This window comes from Neopsephotus bourkii, unplaced genomic scaffold, assembly GCF_033783945.1.
Source record: "Neopsephotus bourkii isolate Nb327-2 ecotype Australia unplaced genomic scaffold, CSIRO-AGI_Nbou_v1 NB_1507, whole genome shotgun sequence".
In the NCBI taxonomy this organism is placed as follows: domain Eukaryota; kingdom Metazoa; phylum Chordata; class Aves; order Psittaciformes; family Psittacidae; genus Neopsephotus; species Neopsephotus bourkii.
In genome coordinates, this window is record NW_026901983.1 from 250,664 (window position 1) to 270,850 (window position 20,187).

A 20,187-nucleotide genomic window follows, 5' to 3' on the forward strand; every position below is an offset into this window, starting at 1 on the left:
TAGTTCCAACCCTCCTGTCACAGGCAGGGATGCCTTTTCCAGTAGACCAAGTTGCTCAAAGCCCCATCCAACCTTGCCTTGAACATTTAAAGGGATAGGGCGGTTACAGCTTCTCTGGGCAACCTGTGCCAGTGCCTCAAATCTACCTTCTTTCAGTTTAAAGCCATTCCCCCTTGTCCCAACCCTACATGCCCGTGTAAAAAGTCCCTCTCCACATTTCTTACAGGCTGCCTTTAGGTACTGGAAACTGCTCTAAGGTGTCCCTGGAGCCTTCTCTTCTCCAGACTAAACAAACCCAGCTCTCTCAGCGTGTCTCCATAGCAGACATGCTTCACATCTCTGATCATCTTCCTGACCCTCCTCTGGACTCACTCGAGCATGTACATGTCCCTCTTTGTGTTGGGGCCCCAGAGCTGGATGCAGTACTGCAGTTGGGGTCTCACGAGGGCAGAGTACAGGGGCAGAATCACCTTCCTTGACCTGCTCCTTTTGTTGCAGCCCAGCACACACTGGCTTTCTGGGCTGCGAGCACGCATTGCTGGGTCATGTTGAGCTTTTCGTCAAACAGCACTCCTAAGTCCTTCTCCTCAGGGCTGCGCTCAACCCAGCCTGAATTTGTGCTTGGGATTTCCCGAAACCAGGTGTAGGACATTGCACTGGGCTTTTCTGAACTTCAGAAGGTTTGCACTGGCCCACCTCTCAAGTATGTCAAGGTGCCTCTGGATCCCATCCCTTCCCTCCAGCGTATTGACCACACCACACAGCTTAGCACTGTCAACAAACTTGCTGAGGGCACTCAATCCCACTGTCCATGTTGCCAAGCTCCAGTTCCAGTACCAACCCATGAGGAACACCACTTGTCACTGATCTCCACTTTGACATTGAGCCGTTCACCACAATTCTCTGAGTATGACCATTCAGCCAATTCCTTAACCACTGGGATCCATCAAACCCATGCCTCTCCAATTTAGAGACAAGGATGTTGTGCCGGGACAGTGTCAAATGCCTTGCACATTCAGGTAAATGACCTCAGCCTCTCTTCCCTTATTCACCAACATTGTGGCCAACACAGTTTGCTCTTAGTGAAGCCACACTGACCATTACTTATCATCTGCTTATTGTTCACGTGCCTTAGCATAGTTTCCAGGAGGATCTGCTCCATGATCTTGCCAATCAAGGTGAGACTGAATGGCCTATAGTTCCCTGGGTCTCCCTTTTTTCCCTTTTTAAAGATGCAAGGTTATATTTCCCCTTCTCCAGTCAGCAGGAACTTCACCAGACTGCCACAGTTTCTCAAATATGACAACGTTTTGGCAACTTCAGCTCCCAGTTCCCTTCAGGACCTGCCGATGCATCTCATCAGGTCCTACAGACTTGTGCACTTTCAGGTTCTTTAAATGATCTTGAATCTGATCTTCTCCTACAGCAGCCAGTTCTTCATTCTCCCAGTCCCTGCCTTTGCCTTCTGCAACACGGGCAGTGTGCCAGCAAAGACTGGCAAACCGAGGCAAAAACTTTACTGAGTACTTCAACCTTCTCCACATTTCAGGTAACCAGGTCTCCCATTTCCTTCCAGACGGGGGCTGCATTTTCCTTTTTCAAAGCACCAACTAGATCGGAAAATACCTTTAAGATCATCAAGTTCAACCATTACCCCAGGACTGTCTAGACCACCACTAAACTGTATCACTGAAGGCCTCATGTACACAGTTTTTGAACACTACCAGGGACAAACATTCCAGCACTTCCCTAGGAAGCCTATTCCAATACCCGATAACTCTCCCAGGAAGAAATTTTTCCTAAGTGAAGAGATTTTTCCTAAAAATTTTCCTTCCTTTTACCCACAATGTACCTACAGAAATTTTTCTTGTTGCCCCTTGATTGATGTCCCTGGTCAGATTTAATTCTATCAGGTCTTTAGCTTTCCTAACCTAATCCCTGGCTATTTCTCTATATTCCTCCCAGGCTAACTGGCCTTGCTTCTACTATCTGTAGGCCTACTTTTTATGCTGGAGTTTGTTCAGGAGCTCCTTGTTCATCCACACAGGCGTCCTCGTGTTTCTGCCAGACTTCCTCTTTGTTGGGATGCACTACTCCTGAGTTTGGAAGAGGTGATCCCTGCTTGGGCTCCTCTTCCCTCCCAAGCTTTATCCCATGGCACTCCACCAAGCAGATCCCTGAAGAGGCCAAAGGCTGCTCTCCTGAAGTTCACAGTAGTGAGCTTGCTGTGCACACTCTTCATCACCCTAAGGATCTAAAACTCCAACATTTCCTGGTCATTGAAGCCACTGCTGCCCTTGACCTTCACATTCTCCACCAGCCCCTCCCTGTTGGTGAGGGCAAGACCCAGCACAGCCTCTCTCCTCACTGGTTCTTCTATCACTTGTAGAAAGAAATTATCATCAACACATTTCAGGAATGTCCTGGACTGCTTATGCCCTGCTGTGTTGATCCTCCAGCAGAGCATCAGGGTGGTTGAAGTCCCTCATGAGGACCAGGGCTTGTGAACATGAGGCTATCTGTCTAGAGGGCCTCATCCACTCAGTCTTCCTGATCAGATAGCCTGTAGCAGACCCCCTTAGCTAAAGCTGTGTTATGGCCTAATGCTAAAGACAATTTTATACTTCATGCTGACCAGTAACTGCTAATAAAGAGCCTCTAAATTTATGACAGAATTAACAGATTCTATGAGTGCTTAACAAATTCCTTTTGGAGACATGAGATGCACACAAAACCACCAAGAGATACACATTGTATTAGAATTCAGACAAGCACCATGCTGTTTTGCTACATACCTTCTGAATTCAGTGGGTCCACCTCTACTCTGATTAGCATATAAAGGTCTATCACTTGTGTATAGGAATCCACAACAAAAATAATAGTATGGGAACAAGAACACAGTGAACAACAAATCCAAGAGTGGCAAAGTTATGAACTACACTAGCATGGAATGAACAAGGACTTGGTTATCTGTCTTTGTCACAGAAAAATAAACAGCAACACAGATTAAAATCTTAAAATGAAACCTGTGATTGAGTCCCGTGGTGAAAACAAAGCAAGAACCTTGTGTGTCTGCTCTTCACCATAAAGAGGAACAAAGCCCACAGCTGACAACTTAATAGGAACCTGAAACAAAAGCATACAACAATAGACTCTTGCTAAAACAACATTAGTAAAACACACAAAGATTGTTTAGCAGGGTAAGCATGACAAATGTTAAAACCAGAGTGCTTAACAAGTTAACTGTAAAGGACGTGCATTGGATCTGATCCCTCACTTTAGACATTTCTTCCTAAAGACAGACTAAATTACAAAGAGCTCTGGCTCTCAAGCTCTTGCAGTTAGCTACAGCAATTTATACTGTTACAGCTCTCTGCTGTCAGCAGTTTGCATTTATGTGCACAACCAAAATAAGTTGCACAAAAAGCCAGCAGTATCTCCACTTCAACTGTCCCAGCTATGCAAGCTGTCAAAGCCAACAGGAGAAAAAAAAGGCAGTCAAAGGAACTGCTGTTTGTTAATACTACCCTAATGTGCTATGGTGGGAAGGCTGGATTCAAAAGGGTTTTTCTCCCTTAAACTGCACACATTTTAGAAATTCCAAAGTTGTCTGCTTGATTTCCCCTCAGGAACAACATGAGAAGGGTCAAATCAATGCATCTTTCAGGAATTTCTTTGTGGAAATGCATTCTGATATTTAAATTCACATGTTTTTCTATATATATATTTAATGCATAAAGACTAGACAGACATTGATGGTGTGGTAAATAAACTCGCTTACCCAGTTTAATAAGGTTATGATATGCTATGCCACAAACTAGGATGTCAATAACAAGTATTCAGGCATACAGCACCTGCAGAAATGCAGGAAAGGACTCAAGACTCTGCTTTCGCCGTGGCATCTGCAGCAGGGACCTTCCTTCCCCACAGAGAATCCTCTCAGGTTACTTCTCATTAATGCTATACACCATTCCAGTGTACTAGTTCTAACAGAAATGCTCACTAAGACAAAACCAGCATTGACCAACTCATCACACATGGGATAAGTGTTTAAAAGTGTCACAGAGTATTTCAGATAAAAAGAAAACAATCATTTCTGAAATCAGTGAAACTTGCTGATCAAGAACTGAACTCAACCATGAAGAACAGAAAGGACTGATACACAAAAACAGCCAGTTAGCTTCAGTAAATCATGAACTCCTTAGTTCACAGTAGATTTTTTGACTTTTAGGAAAGAATGACTCATTAGTTGAAAAGTTTTTTTTGCTTTTTCTGGTGGTGATGGTGGGTTTTTTTGTTTGTTTTTTTTTTCTTAATGCACACAAATCCATTGCCTAGAAGCAGCAAATAGTCACTGATCTAATGTGTCAGATTAAACGTCCAGATTGAAGTCCAGTTACAGAATGAAAAAAGGTATAGCGTAACATAAACAGGAATTTGTAAAACAAAAAAGCATTGCTAAAATAATTATGTCATTCAATAGCTATGGACTGGATATTTTAAATCTTTTAAATCTACAGGTATATCAAGAAAACCGGGAGTAAGGTCGTAGCTGGTTCTTACTTTGCCATGGGCTGGCAGCGACAAGAATTCAGGACAGTTTGGGCTTGCAGACCGCAGGTTACACAAGTACTTTTCTGCTGAGTTCTTCAAGTCTTCATGACTGGAGTTAACCAATATATCCACAGGGAATGATGCCCTCTTGAGAAATCAACAAGATTATTACTGTAGGCAGTTTGAGACATATGATGCACATTTTATCACATATTCCCCTCTACTAGTTTCTAGAGCCCTTTATATCCAAACCAGAAAGGAGAAACACTCCGAGCATTAAATTAGGATTAATACCCTGTCTGTAAAACAAACAAACAAACAAAAAAAAAAAAAGAAAAAACCCTGAACCCATTCCGTTTTTATAAGCAGAAAAGAATGGTTTAGTCCATAGATTCCCCCTAGACCCAAACATGGAAGCCTTCCAACATACAAATCCCTGTTTGCAGAGCACCTACAGTAGATCACATGCTCTCTTGAGGTGGCAGGCTGAGTTATCTCCCTCCCAGCTGATATTAAGCAGTAAGTGTCCAGTCAAATAAACAGCATGAAACATCACAAAAAAAGAAATTGATTTATTTTGGAGATAGCATTTAAATCCATCTCTGAAGAAGCCACAGCAATGTTCAGAACTTTTATCAACAACTGGCCAGTCAGTGTGCCTACCAGCTGTTTGTTTGAAAAAGCATGTCAACTATGAAAAAGATCATACAAGCTTGTTAAAACAAGAGACAATAGACTAAATAGACACTTCAAGGAGGTGAGAGGACAGACTAAAGCACTGAAGATCACCCATAGTGGCAATAGCTCCTTTGAAAGCTCTTAGATTCAAATTTTCATTGCCAAAGAGGAATAAAAATTAAGATGAACAAGAGCTGCTCTTCAGCTAAGGCTTTTCCAGGTCTATAAAACCATACACAAAACAGATCCATCAGCTTCTGTCAAACTACAAGCGTAAGTACCACAAGACCACGTTCTGGAGGAACACAGGGTTCTCTTTATCTGTCTCAGCTCCCAGGAACTCATCACCCAACTCTCAAAATGGCAATGCTTTTCACAGGGGATCTATGGTTCCTAGTTTCCCCTACAGTCTTTTTTTTTTTTTTTTTTTTAATTTTAAATATTAATTTCCAATGTTTAGGTTTTTTTTTTTTCCTTTATATCCAGTCTCCCCCTTAATACACCAGTGTTCTACTGACACAGGTAAATCACACGCAAAGGAACTTTTTATTTTGACTAACTCAGTAACAGTTAAAAAGTCTGCATTTAAAAATCCTTTTGACAGCAATAATATATTACTATTAAGGTACCTGAACAGCTGAGGAAGCTCCTTCTACAGAAGTGGGGTTTTTTTTTTTCTGTTAAAATATAAAAACTTGGATATGACTTCACTGAAATTTACAACTGCTACTTTCATTGCTTTTGCTGATGAAGATACTACTGCTTTCCATGTATGTTATTTAGACATACACACATTCCCTGCAGCCATTTCTTCTCAAATTCAGCTGATTCCTTCCTCTTATCTGACACACATTCCACACAGCCATTTCCTTTTGAATTCAGCTCATTCCTCCTCCTTACATTATTTCAATTTCCTCTTGCCTTCCCCTCCAGTCTCTCACATTCCTTCTGTTATTGTTTATCTCTTTCAGATATGCTTAGCAGCATCTCTTAATGTTCCACCTGTTTCTTCTCACCTTCTAGATGCTGCCCTTGCTAACAGGGCAGAAGCAGGCAAGAGACACCTGATATCAGCCAGCTCCATTTGCTCCTACAGCTTGCAGGCAAAGGGACTTCAGGAGCCAAAGGTGAAGCCATGTATGTCTTCTAATCCAGCAACAATGCACAGCAGCAAGAGGAGCTGCTGCCAGGAAGAAATTCATCCAATGCTGGCCTACTTACCTAGAGCAGGTAGGGTTTATTCACCTATTTAGAGTTCTGAAACACAACAGCAACCCTGCAGTAGATGTAAATGGCCTAGCCTCATAAAAACATATTGCAAGAGTAACAGTAAGAGGCAAAGTGTGATACTACATGTCACTGCTTCTACAAGGGGAGGCTTTAGCATCCATTTAGCTGCAACAGGCCAGGTAAATTCTGATTTAATGGCATACAGACACATGAAAAACATTAAGTTTTATTTTCTGTTTGCTGGCAGAAGGGGGAAAGACCCCTCCACTACTAACGAAATTCCTAAGCACTTGGATAACTGAAAATAACAGCCAAATTGAGCTGAGCTTTTGTTACTACAAACAAAGTTCACAAGCTGTAACTAGAACCCTAGGTAATAATTCCTGACATTTTTTGGAATAAAATAATGTAGGACCAGAGCAGAAAACATGCAAAAGTTCAGTAGATTATCCGAGTTCCATCTACTGCACCGCTACAAAAATAAAAGCATCAACCTTATCTTTGCTTTATAAGCAAAACAGAATGCCCAAACACAAAAATGTCTATTCTGCTAATTAAGAAATTCTTTGAATTACCCTCAAAATCAATACCCTCCTTTCTGATTAGCTGTTTAAGTTACCACTTTCATATAGCATACTTTGATTTTATCCATTCCCAAATCACTTCTATTAGTTACTTTTGACTTTTCATCTTACAGTATTTACAGAGAAATGTTTACATAGGAGAAAAAAAACAACAAACCACCCCAAAAACCAATACAGATCAAGACTGAATCAAAAAGTCTACTCAGCATCCCTGCTAATATCGTAATTTGTACCATTGCAGCAGACTAGTGACCAAGTATGTAAAACTACAAGCTCTCAAACACTTGTGTTACACAATCTGTCTCAGTGTTGATAAGATCAGAAATATTTCACATGTAATCTCATTAGATCCCTGAAGAAATTAGGAACTATACATAAAGTTATCAAGTTACATTAAAAGCATTAAACAGGTGATGAAAAGAGAATGTTACATGGCAATCTACAGCCAAGCATTAAGGAAGTAATTCAACAGTCCAAAACGCAATCATCATTTTCAAAGGCAAACTAACCTACCAAAGACAAACCAAATGGCTTTCAATAGCAATGATTGATATATTTTCCTCACAAAACCACAACTGTTTTGTCAGCATCTTTAAAGTAAAAAATATAGATGGCCCCACATCCAGCCAGTGTCATATAATGCAGGAGAGGAAAAGAAAAAAAAGGAGAATACAGGTTTTCAGTTTCTCTTGAGAAGATAACTGTCTCTGCAGGAACAAGTCTCTGCCACAGTTACTCGTGCGTTCTTTTGTTGCTCTAAGCCTCCATGCATTGCACAACTGTAAAACTGTCAGGTCAAATCCTTGTCACACACAGATTTTGCTGTTTCATGAGGTACCACTCCAATTGGTTAGCACGGTCAGGTTGACCGAATGCATGCAATGTAGCCTTAAGCAACCAAAGTCATCATGACTGTTTCTACAGAAGGCACTGATGTGTGTTTGAAGAGGGGGAGCAAAATCTATCTTATTGTTTAAATGAGGAAAATTATGCTTTTCATGTTTCAACTGAAATAAATCTTACACCCTTCATAACTGTATCATTTCACATCGTAGTATTACAGACTGTATGTATTAAACTCACATACGCAACATCTGCTTTAATGAGGAATCATGCGACTTTCCCCCTTGTCAGCATTGTGCAAACTACTATGCAAAAAATGGCACGTCTTTTTTAGGAACAGCTGCAGCACCAGAGGGTAACAGACATCAATTCAAGGAACACCAACAAACCCCACATTTAACAGGATGAGTGAACACGTTCCTGTGCAACTGAGGCAGCTCCTCATTCATTAAATCTTTATTACCATAAGCATTAAGGGTAAAAAAATCCCAAACAATTAAATATAGAGTAAGTGTGCAATGTTGAAAATTGATTTAATTACAAATTATAGCTGCAACCTCTGTTTCATCTTAGAAGTGCATGCAGGAGAGATGCACAGTAAATGCAGCTTCCAGCCCACACTTGGATTTCAGCAGGAATCAAGAGATCTCTTCATCCCCTTGCAGACCCACAACACTGAGCACCATGAAATAGCAGAAAGAAAATAAGCCAAAGCTATATTGTTTGTTACACCATTTCAGAGGGCTTAAATACATCTTAAAACTCCTTCTAGGTGCCTTTATCTTCAGGGAACTGAAGTCTAAGCTGTCTGGCAAGGATTTAGAGCAATCAAGATGAATTTCCAGCTCTAGCACAGATGTCATGTGACTGATCTGCCCAAACTCATCTACAAAACACTAATAATTATCCATTTATTAATTATTAATTTATTATTATTTATTATTAATAATAAATATTATGAAGTATGAAAAAATACTTCACAGAGATTGAGATACTTAAACACAAGTTGTATCAAACCTTGAGCAGTACTGGAATAGATGAAGACTTACACAGCACAACCTCACTGTGTTGGTAATTTTCCCTTTAAAAAAAGGAATCGCAAACAATCCACCAAGGACTTTTCAACCTAAAATAACTGGGACAGATGAACATGTCTGGCATAACAAAAATGTGCAAAACTAAAGCAGGTGAGCAATCTTCAGATTGTGTTTAACAATAAACAGTAATAATTTAATTAGTCACGGTTTGAGGGTTTTATTTTTTAATTTTGGTTGGTTTGTTTTGGTTTTTGTTTGGCTAAGGTTTGGGTTTTTGTTGGGTGGTTTTGGGTGGGGTTTTTTTGTGCATGGTTTGTTTGGGCTTATTTTTTTCTTACTATAATTTGAAATTTAGAAACCAGACACTGGATTGTTCAACTATAATCTTCAGAACTCTTTCGCTAAACCAGGACAAGCAATCCAGCCCCAGCCTGCAGGATGTCAGCTCACAGAACTCCTAAATGATTGTCATGTATTTATGAATCATCATGGACCTTGAACCAAGTTCTATTTTAAAAATATAATCCTACCATGATCTCCCATACTATCTATAAGGTACATCTGGGGTAGCATCATGAGACGATCACATGAATTAAATATATATCCCATATACACACTAGCTGCTAATGTTCCAGAGAAAATAAAGCCAGGACTGCAGAAGTGCCAAACCATGCTCCAGAACCAGACCTAATGATGCACCATACCAGCTTCTCAATCAGAGCTGCAGTAACATAATTTCCTTTTTTCCAGATTAGTTTACCATCTTGCGATGTCCAATTGCTGGTTTACTGAAAGCTGTGAAACTACATAAAAGCTGGAAGAAAAAAAAAATTAAAAAATTTAGAAATAGTATTTTCAGTCTTCTCAACTACAAGAAAGGCATCACATTTGCTACTTCTAAAACTGTTAAAGTCTACTAGCAGTAATTCTAATAACATCAGATTACATAAATGTTTCTTTGCTTAGACTACCAGCTGTCCTATACGCAAAACATTTTCATTGCTTTTGTTTCTTCTTTATTCACAAATACATTAAACTGCGAGGGGTTGTTTTTAAATGTTGTTTTATCTTGTTTGTATCCAAATATAATCTGAAACATTTAAATAAAAAGGTTGTTCATCCTTCTCCAGTATAAAAATTAACAGATTTTAAACCTATTCTAAGATATAAAAAGTACCATCTGACTTATTACGAGCTTTTTAGTTTGAAATACATAGAGAAAACCTACCCCATAATGACATATTTAGACCACTACTGTGGCCTAAAATACAGCTTTTATGTTTTATTAATATCGCCAATTCTTAAACAAAATTTTAATTTGCAATGTAATGTATGTCTACTGCAGGAAGAGAAAGGCATTTTATGAAAGGGAAGCTATTTTTTCTAAGTAATAGAGTATATATTAATGTTTCCTGAAGGCTTGAGAAAGCAACAGTAATATAGTATTTGATTAACTCTTAACTCTTCTTTCACAACTACTCAGTAAGGGAGATTCTCTTGGGTTTTAATTAAAAGCTGGGTTTTGTATATTCCTAACCAGTCTTCAAACCATTACCTACACCATACCACTAAGGCATATAAGATTTCCCTTCAGTCTGGCTTTTGCTCACACTTTTAAAGAATACAGACATATCCATCCTAAACACAAGTTCTTGTCAACTGAGATAAATTTAGGGGTTTTTCCAAAAAGGAAAAAGTTGGGTTTTGTAAAAGAAAAAAAATTAAAAATAGTAGCATAGGATCCCAAATAACATCTACTCATACCCTAATAAAATCCTAAATAGAAAGTTCTTAAGGAAACACAGGCCAGTGATTAAAAAAAAAAAAGTTGTAAACATCCACCAAGGGCTCTGGATTAATATGACAACCACATTATCCGTAATCTACATGAATCAAGTTTATGCAGCTTTGATTTTCTGTCAGAGATACTAATGAAAGCTGCCAATTTGAATGCAAATAAACAAAAATAATCAATCCTTTCCATTCATTAATTATCCACCCTAATTTAACTTTAGCTGTACAACACAATTATGAAATCTACATAAAGGATCAAACTCCCCAGTCCTAATATGAAACATAACTGCTGTGGAGATCAACAAGAATTATGGTAGAAAGGTCTATGTACTGAGTCCAAACAATCTCCGGTGAATCAAACATGAAACAGGAAAGGAAAGCATCATCCACATTAAAACAGAAAAAGTATTTGCACATTATTAATACAAGTACTAGCAAAACCACTAAAGAGTGTTTTAATCAACTGGTATGTAGATTTGCAGGAAACAATCTCTATTAACAACTACAAACCTATGTCTTTAATGAAAACAGAACAAAAAACTAGCCTGTTATAAAACCTGATGTGATAGAGTAGTATTAGAAAAACATACTATGCAACCTCACTCTCAAACCCACCTTAGGTAGGTAAGGTTGTTAAGCATATACATGATTGATCACCTGTGTACCACCATTAGCATTTTGCTCAAGTGATTAAAACTATGTATTTGACTAGATAGCCTATTTTATTAAAGGCCAAGTTCTTAGGCATACAAACCACTACCATGGTATTTACATTTTTCCTACAGTCTCACATTTTAACGATATTACAATCTGGTTTCTTGAAGAGCACTTTCTCCAATAGAGAGTTTTGGGAAATTAATGACAAGCCTTTCCTATGAGGAAAGCATACCATAGCTTTACTAAATTAAAATTTTCTATTTGAGACCACTCAAAATAGCCACGATTAATAAATCTGGAAGAAAAAAAAAGTTTTTCTTCAGAATTCATGCCTTCTCTTTCAGCTTCTCAGATTCAATATCACAAAATTAAATCCATTCCAGTTGCGCTTGAAAGTAATTAACATCTAAAAGACAAATATAATACTGTGATTACTTCTTCCTGGATCTGCCTCTTTGACATATATCTGATCTCTCCTATGCTCAGCACTCTCTTCTAATACCAGTTTCTTCTATCTCCCCTTCATTACACAGGACAAAACTGTTTAGTTTTTTAGTTAGATACCCCAACAACCCACGTTCCCTCTCTGCTCACTGTTCTTTCTCCCTTCCATGCCTCAGCATTGAGAGCAGCTGGTTTGCAGTTTGTCAGCTCTGTCCTCAGTTCCCTCCAGTTTTGCTCCTACACTTCATACCCCACAGCATCTGCTCTTAAAGATCTTAAAGGCCTTCTTGCAACACAGCACTTGTAGTCCACATTCAACCTCCCTCCTCAAGTGTCTGGCCAGCTGGCCACCTGGGACATAACCAGCCATGCTGCTCTTGCCGCTGCTTATCTTCCACAACTCTGCACCCCTAAGTTAGCCTCCTGCTTCTCCAGCCACCTTGTCTTCAACAAGGTGACAAGAGATGCCCCATCTCTGATTTTCTGCAGCTTTATTTCCCACTTGCTATCAGCAGACCACCACCTACTCTCTCGGCACCCATATTTCTTGGCAACTGGTTCAGTTTTCAAACCTTCGTACCTTCCTCTAAAGTCATCCCTTCGGTTTGGAAGGGCCACATCAATAAGATCTAGTAATTTCAGACGTAAGAACAATAAAGCAAGCTTTTCTATAGTTAGACAGATGGCAGACTATCTAAACAGTGAGACTGGCATTGTGACGCATTAGCACAGACTAATGAGTTAGTGCTCATCAGCAAAACAACAGCAACTCTCTTTAGGGTTGCTTTGGGAATTTCCACATGCACATTCAAATGTGATGGTGACCATGGTTACAAATGGTGAGTAGATCATTAAATTTTGCAATCATACCCTCCATACCCAAGGAGTCGCTAAAACAGCTGCCTGAGCTACTACAACTATGCCACATGAAATCTGTGGATGTCACGGCTTTCAGCAGAGGAGCTGTAGGAAATTCAAGAGCTCAGTAGCATTCAAGCTGTTTCTTCCTTTAAAAAAAAAAAAAAATCATTTGCAGCAGCAGACCTACAACTAAGAAAGTACCAGTAGCCTCGGCTTTGTGGGGGATTCAAATGGAAATGCAGAAAGAGGGGTAGAAACCAACAGGGGATCTTCCCAGGAGTAGGAGGAAGTCACAGAGCTGAAGCTGGGAAAACAAATAAGACTGCAACAACAGATGCCTGGCAATCAACCCTAATGCTTGCAGACCAGCAGGCACACAGAACTGAGAAGTTTCAGAATCTCACTATATGGCCCTACAGCCCATTTACAATAGCTTGAGGATCAGAATCCTGAAATCAGCAGTACATAATGTATTTGGAGCAGTAAGAATTTAAAGAATTCTTTATAGTAAGAACTTCATCTTACTGCATTAGATTAAGAACTGCATTTTTTCCAGAAAGGGACTAAGCAGCTTTCTCCAACTTCCTGATCCAACTCCAGTATCTTGAAGATATTAAGATAATTTTCAGAAGATGATAACATTTAATGAAAATGAATTCTGAAGTTTACCTGCTATTTGCAATCAGGAGTTCTACAGTAGCAACTTCTTTCACCTGCACACAGCTGAAGGCTTGACAATGCACAACCAAATTATGAACTTCCAAGGCAATGCAGTTTGTGGACTTAAAACACAGGCTGGGATCAAAGAACACCAGAGGAGCTAGGTATACAGATAACCACAAAGACCTCTACCTCACATTTCTTAAGGGAAAGGTAGGGTGGAAAGTCAGATGACAAGAATGCCACAGATACCAAAACACTGTTCAAACGAAGTAATTAGGGCTTTCAGACACCATCTTTGGGCCACAGACATGATGAAGAAGTCATTACGGAGTGTCAGTCTGAGCCCTGTCACGTTGTGAAGAGATTATTTCAAGCTACCATCCCAGTCCCACAAATACAGTGGGTAGGTGCAAGCATTTCTGTATGTCTATGCAAAACAGCACCACTACTTCCTTACTTTTACAAAGGCCACACAGACTACCCCAATCTAGCTCTCAACTGGACTCAGCAGTACGTTTGCCTTCTTCATGCCATCTTCAGAAAGATAGAAAAAAAGCACAGGTGAACTAAAACTGCAAAACTAGAAGTAAACTCCATCCTCTGACAAAAAAGCATTTAAGAAACACAGATTCAAACTTAGCATCAAGACCACCAAGAAGCTAGGAAAACATTTGGCATGCTGTAGGCTATTCCAACTAGAAGAAAAAAGCAAGTATCAAGGTCTGGTATTTCTTGTTTATGTAGAAGTCCTGCTTGCAAAAGAAAGGAAGAATAAAACATCAAAAGAGTATTTCACTGCTCAGAGCCCTCGAGAATCTGTTCAGACATCAGATGACTTAATCCCTCTTCTCAAGCTTTCCAACAGGATCACACCATAAGCAGCAGCTCAGAGCATACCACCTTCCCCACTGTCCAAACTTACTCCTGTCAGAACAAACACTTAGAAAAATCTTTAGTAGAGAGACCACATTCCTGAGCAGCTCTGCATTTGCCTTTGCCTTCAGCAGTTTTGTACTTGCAGATGGTTCATTGTTCCCCACAGCTGTCTGCATATAGCACTGCTGGTTTAGTTCAACCTTTCCCAGTTGCATTATGAAAAAGCCCCAAACATTTGGTACCATGCATTCGGCAGCTATCAATAAACATGTTACTACAGGTCTGAAGTTCTATGTCTGAGAATGTTAACAAGAATGTCTCTAGTAGTGGAAAGGAATTCACACACAAACACCTCCCTGGTGTCATCCTGTCCTTATAGCCATCATCAACCATCTTGACATCCTTTGAAGACCACCTTACACATTTCTGTAAATGGACCACATCTCCCTTGATTCTCACTGTAATATATATATAATATGCAAGGTTCAGACTTCTAAGCTACACCTCCAAGTACCCAAGCTATCCTATTACAGATGTACTTGATTTTTTTTTTCCAGAAGTGCAGTAAAAGCTTCAATAACTATTTTTTTCCAGAAAAACAGACATTACTTGCTTGTTAGGAGTGGGTTTAGAAAAAAAGATAAGCGAGTCATACCTCTGGACAGATCACCATACTGTACTGTATAAAAAAACCTGAAACAGTATTAACATTGCCAATTAGTTCTATTAGCCCTAAATTAGTGTTCAGCTTTAAGCCTCAGTTGCAGGCATCAGGTTGTTTTCTTCTATTTCTTCATAACTGCGTTCTGCAGCTTCAGAGTAAAGGTTGACAACAAACTCCCACTGCTGCAAAGATTTCAAAAGAAATACTCCAACATTTTAAAACCCTTTTAAGTTGTCTGTGCTGCACTGCAATAACATTTACATTGTTATTGTTCAACATTCCCAACTATTTTATCATTATCAACTCAGAAATCATTCAAATTCCCCAAAGGTATGTCTATTGTTGGCTAATTCTACAACAGCTGTGACAAACATTATCCAAGCTAGGAAGCCTTTACAACTGCAGGATTTGCTACCTGCAGAAGAGCTAAATAAAAGATTGGTCTTTTAGCAATGCATTTGCTAACCTGAACACATTTCTTATTTTTATAGCTGGTGTATGAGAAGTATAAAGTCAGTTAGGGTTAATACAACATTCCATACAATTCAAAGCTCATTAGTACCCAGTGCTTGGGAAAGGCCAGTGCAGCAGCAGGCTCGCAACCACTGCTACACTCAAACTTCTGAACAGGGTGCAATCTTCAGGACTGTCTCAGGGGCTAAAGATTAGACACAGACCACATCTTTTCCAATTATTTGTTCTCTTCAATGATCCATAAAATTAAAGAAACCTATCTAACCAACTTACTTGTTTTGATGAAGCACGGAAGAAAGGTTAACAATGAATTCAACTCATCCTGGCTTATAGACAATTTATAACCATAAGCAGAAGGTTAAATGCACTGTAAACACGCAGGTCCCCTGTTCTACAGTTTATAAGAAGCTCATAAAATGTTACCTTACAACAAAACAAAATATAGTACCAAGAGAGGAACACCTAAGATTTGAAAATGAATAAAAAAGCCTAAAATGTTACTTTGAATAGCTGTCTAACACAGAGTTCAGTACACAATTCAGACAAATGCATCTTCCTACATTTTCAATCCAAAGAATCATTTAGTACATACATATATTTAAAACACTAGTAAGTTTTCCAGTTAACTTTGAAAACGAAGTTACATTAATCCTGACTATTCTCACTAATTCTAGTGAAATTTTAGGGAAGATGTGAAAGCTCATCACTCTTTTGGAACAGGGTTCTTTTACACATTTTACGGAGTTATTTTTAAAACTTATTTGAAATCACAGGCTCACTGGAGAACACCAACTAAATATATATAAATACACACTGCCACATCCTATCGTTCAACTTTTTTTTTTTTGTTTTAAAGTCAGTAGAAGCAGACAAAAAAAAAATCAAAAAATGCAGGAATGCCAAAGGAGATCTAAGACAACACTGCACATGCCTTTTCAGTCATATTTAAAACAACACAGTAGAGGGAACACATTAAAACAGGCTTTTCCACTAAGGATTGTCTAATCTGCTGTAACAGCAGAAAGCAAAAGTTTGAGAGGGGTGAATTTTGTTTGACCAATTTTTTTTTTTTCCAAAACCTGTTTCTACTGTATGAAAAAGTTTTTTTGCTTCTAAACACTCTATGAAATGATTACTCAAGAGACATTCCATGATGAAAGCTGTTCTAAAGAAATCATGCACCTCTAACATTGCTGCCCCAAACTTTACATTTCACAAATCAAAAGGTGGTTATGGCTGTCTAGAATATATAGCTGGTACAATTTAATGCCAAGGTCACAGCCTTGCAAGTCGTGAGGAAGGTATTTATCTGTTTAGGAAATGAGAAGTTAGTATCTTGGATAGAGAAATATTTCAGGAATAGCAATGTGAACATAAGTCTAAGCATGCATTATTTCAGCTCTAATGTCGTGTTTTTATTTGAAGTTTAGAATCATAATTGGTAACACCTTTAAATGATTACCACTACTAGATATTCACTGATCGGTAGGAGATGAGATTAATTACAATGCTAAGAATGTAAGCAAGGCTCTTCTACTCCAAAGAGTTTCTCTAACAGCCCCAATTTTCCATGTTCTTCTTTTAGTGATTTCTTATCAAACATTTCCACTTTTCAGATTTAAACATGAAAACAAAAGCATCAGTAAGTGTCAGCCTTAACACTGAAGTGAATTTCCATCTTTCACTGGCAAAGATTCTGCACTGCAATAGGTATGCAGTTACCTGTTACACATAGGTAGCTATTTAAAGCAATATGCACAGATAGGATGTTTAGGTAAGCAAGGAGAATTTAAAGTTCATTCTGAGTTGTGTTATCTTTACAATACTAATTAAAAAAAATAGCGCACACAAAAAGACATGGTTTTAATTATTACAGTGCAGAGAATTTATCTACCCAAATATGCATGCAGAAGAAATTATAAGTATTTTCCAAGAAAATTCTCAGAGTAATGCCTCTTTGTAAAGGAGACAGTTATGAAACACTCCAGAAAAACTTTGTACTGCGTGTCCTGATCACACAGTATTGAGAGAGTATATTGGAAAAGTACAGAAGAATCCCATTTTAATTATATATCTTCCACAAGAGTAAGGAAAGGCATGTTTTGCCACGGAGCAGATGTGAAGCAAGATGCAATGCAAGGTAAGGGTAAGCAACATCCATCTGCTATAACAGAGTTCTCAGCAGCTTTTCGTTCATAAAACGGTACTGAAATTGAGAAGATGATTGAGGTTAACATCACCTGAATTTTAACATTTAAAGTATAAACCACTCTGTGCCCTAATGCTTCCTTCCCCTCTATGAAACAGAAATGTTTTCTTAGTAGCCATCATTAAGACAAGGAATGAGAAGTTGATCCGCGGACTGACTCCACAACTCGTTAAAGTTGTAAAGTAGGTATGCTTTTGATTCAGAGCTGAGACACATAAGGATAATTCCTCAAAGTCATGCGTGCCTCAGTGTTGTTTCCCCTCTACATTTATAAGGTTGCACCATACGCCTATACATATTCATCAAAGTTCTTCAGTATCTAAGTCAATCAGAGATCAATTTAACAAGAAAGGTGCCAGTGTGGTTAAGAAAACAGAGAGAAGATGCAGCATAGGAGAAGTCTGAAGAAGTGAGACCATGATGAATCACCTACAGCAATCTTTTATAGGTCCTCCAATGAAGCAGCACTGATTTTATTATACTGATCAATATACTGCCACAATACTTATTGCCCTTAAAATCTGGTGGGTTATATACCAGACTATGACCAGTGGTGCAGCCCAACACACAAAAAATGCAGCTGCACTTAAGCAGAACAGTTCCCTCCTTTCTGCTGCACACACATACACAAGAAAACTATCAGCTGGAGACTGTCTCCACACCACAGGCTAGTTTTCCAAATTTCTCTCTATTAATACTGAGAACTCCACAGCCCAGAGGAGCTTAAAGATCACTCTTTAATGGTTTCCTCTAAATAGTACATTAATATGTATATAAAATAAACGACATAGTTATTTTGGTTTCCACTGATGCTAGTAAAATCTTTAGCTCCCAGAGTAACCCACTTTCTCAGGCTGGAATTAACACTCCATAAGCAGGATAGTAATGCTACGTCAACAGCTATCTCAGGCGTGGTGTTTCCCCTTAAGAGGGAAGAAACAACCCCACCTCAAAATAAAATTCAAAATACACACACCATATGCAGGAAAACAGAAGACTGTGACTGTGCATGTCCTCATTTATCTGCACATACTTGCATGCACAGAGCCATCTTGGAGGGGAGTACTGTAGCATTGCAATAATCACTTTCATAGATACGCATAAAGGTGTATGCATGTATATAGATTTTTTCATGCGTATGTGGCTGTAACCCGTAAATTACAAAGCTACAGTAGATACCCCACAAAAAATGGCTGGCCCTAGGCAACACAGAGTGGCCTGGACCAAAACTCACACCTAACTCGACACCACTCTAACCCCAGGTGGACCACGGGAAGGCGAGGCCAGGCCAGGCCAGGCCAGGCGAAGGGTAGCGGGCGCGCCAGAGGGAAGGCCGAGCAAGGTAGCCCTCCGCCGCGGCAGCCTGCCCGGCGCCACCGCTTGACAGAGCCGCCCCTGCCTGCCTGCCTCCCCCCTCCCGCGGCTCTGCAACTGCCGCAGGCGCCCCGGCCCGCCCACCTGCCTCCTGCTGGGCAGCGCGCCCCGCGCCCGCCCGGGCCTGCCACCCTGCCCCCGGCCACTGCAGCTGGGCTCCCAGTCACTCCGTCCGCCTGCCCCAGCAGGTTACTCCTCACACGGTGCCCCGCCTCACCTCAGCCAGCCGGGCAGCCATACCGCTGCGGCCGCCAGCGAGCAGCAGACGAGAATGAATGGAGGAGGAAAAGAAGGAGGAGGAAAAGAAGGAGGAGGAGAACAACGAGGCGGCGTCCAGACTCCCTAGCAGCGATCACACCCCCCGCAGCTCATCCCTAGCTTAGCTCGGCTCGGCTGCCCGGCGCCTGATATCATATCCCTCGGCGGGCGCCCCGCCCCTCACCGCTGACGCACTCTAGCCGCTACGCCTCGATTCGCAGCCGCTCGCTCAGCATCGCTCGCCATGGCGGATACCGGGACCCCCGTGTTAACTCTCCAACATGGCAAGGAGTGCGGTACCTGCGCGAACGCGCACTGGGGTAACTGCATCATCGCTCCCCCTCCGTGGCAGCTAGAGTGGTGCCCGCGCTGCCATCGCTCACCACGGTGGCAGCCCTGGGGCCAGTTTCAGGGTATCATAGAGTCATAGAATGCGGTGGGTTGGAAAGGACCTTAGAGATCATCCAGTTACAACCCCTCCGCCATGTCCAGGGAAACTTTTCACAAGACCAGGTTGCTCAAAGGCCTGTCCAACCTGTCCTTGAACACTGTGAGGGATGGGGCAGCCACAGCTTCTCTGGGCAACCTCTATGAGTGTATCACCACCCTGACAGTCAAGAACTTCCTTTCATCTAACTTACAGCTATCTCCCCTTTTTCAGTTTAAAGACATTACCAGTTATCCCATCCCTACACGCCCTTGTGAAAAGTCCCTCTCCACATTTCTTGTAGGCCCCTTTAGGTATTGTAAGCTACTCTAAGGTCTCCCCAGCGCTTTCTCTAGGTGTAACAAACCCAGCTCTCAGCGTGTCTCCATAGCGGACGTGCTTCAGGTCTCTGATCATCTCCCTGGCCCTCCTCTGGACTCACTCGGGCAGGTACATGTCCCTCTTTGTGCTGTGGGCCTCAGAGCTGGATGCAGCACTGTAGGTCAGGTCTCATGAGAGCAGAGTAGAGAGGCAGGGAAAACTCCTTTGAGCTGCTGGTC

At 40.5% G+C, this 20,187-nt stretch overlaps 1 protein-coding gene across 2 annotated transcripts in view; it reads right to left on the reverse strand.

The window, feature by feature from the left end:
• Positions 1-19,218, reverse strand: part of FAM169A (family with sequence similarity 169 member A) — a 35,720-nt gene extending 16,502 nt beyond the window's left edge. For both annotated transcript variants that reach the window (XM_061369541.1, XM_061369540.1), the window contains exons 1-3: positions 19,160-19,218; positions 4,564-4,701; positions 3,027-3,126 (exon numbers count right to left, since the gene is read on the reverse strand). In XM_061369541.1, coding sequence (XP_061225525.1) covers positions 3,027-3,126; positions 4,564-4,701; positions 19,160-19,180 — 259 coding nt within the window. In that variant the 5' untranslated portion in view covers positions 19,181-19,218. The remainder of the gene's footprint in view (positions 1-3,026; positions 3,127-4,563; positions 4,702-19,159) is intronic.
• Between the last annotated feature and the right edge of the window lie 969 nt (positions 19,219-20,187).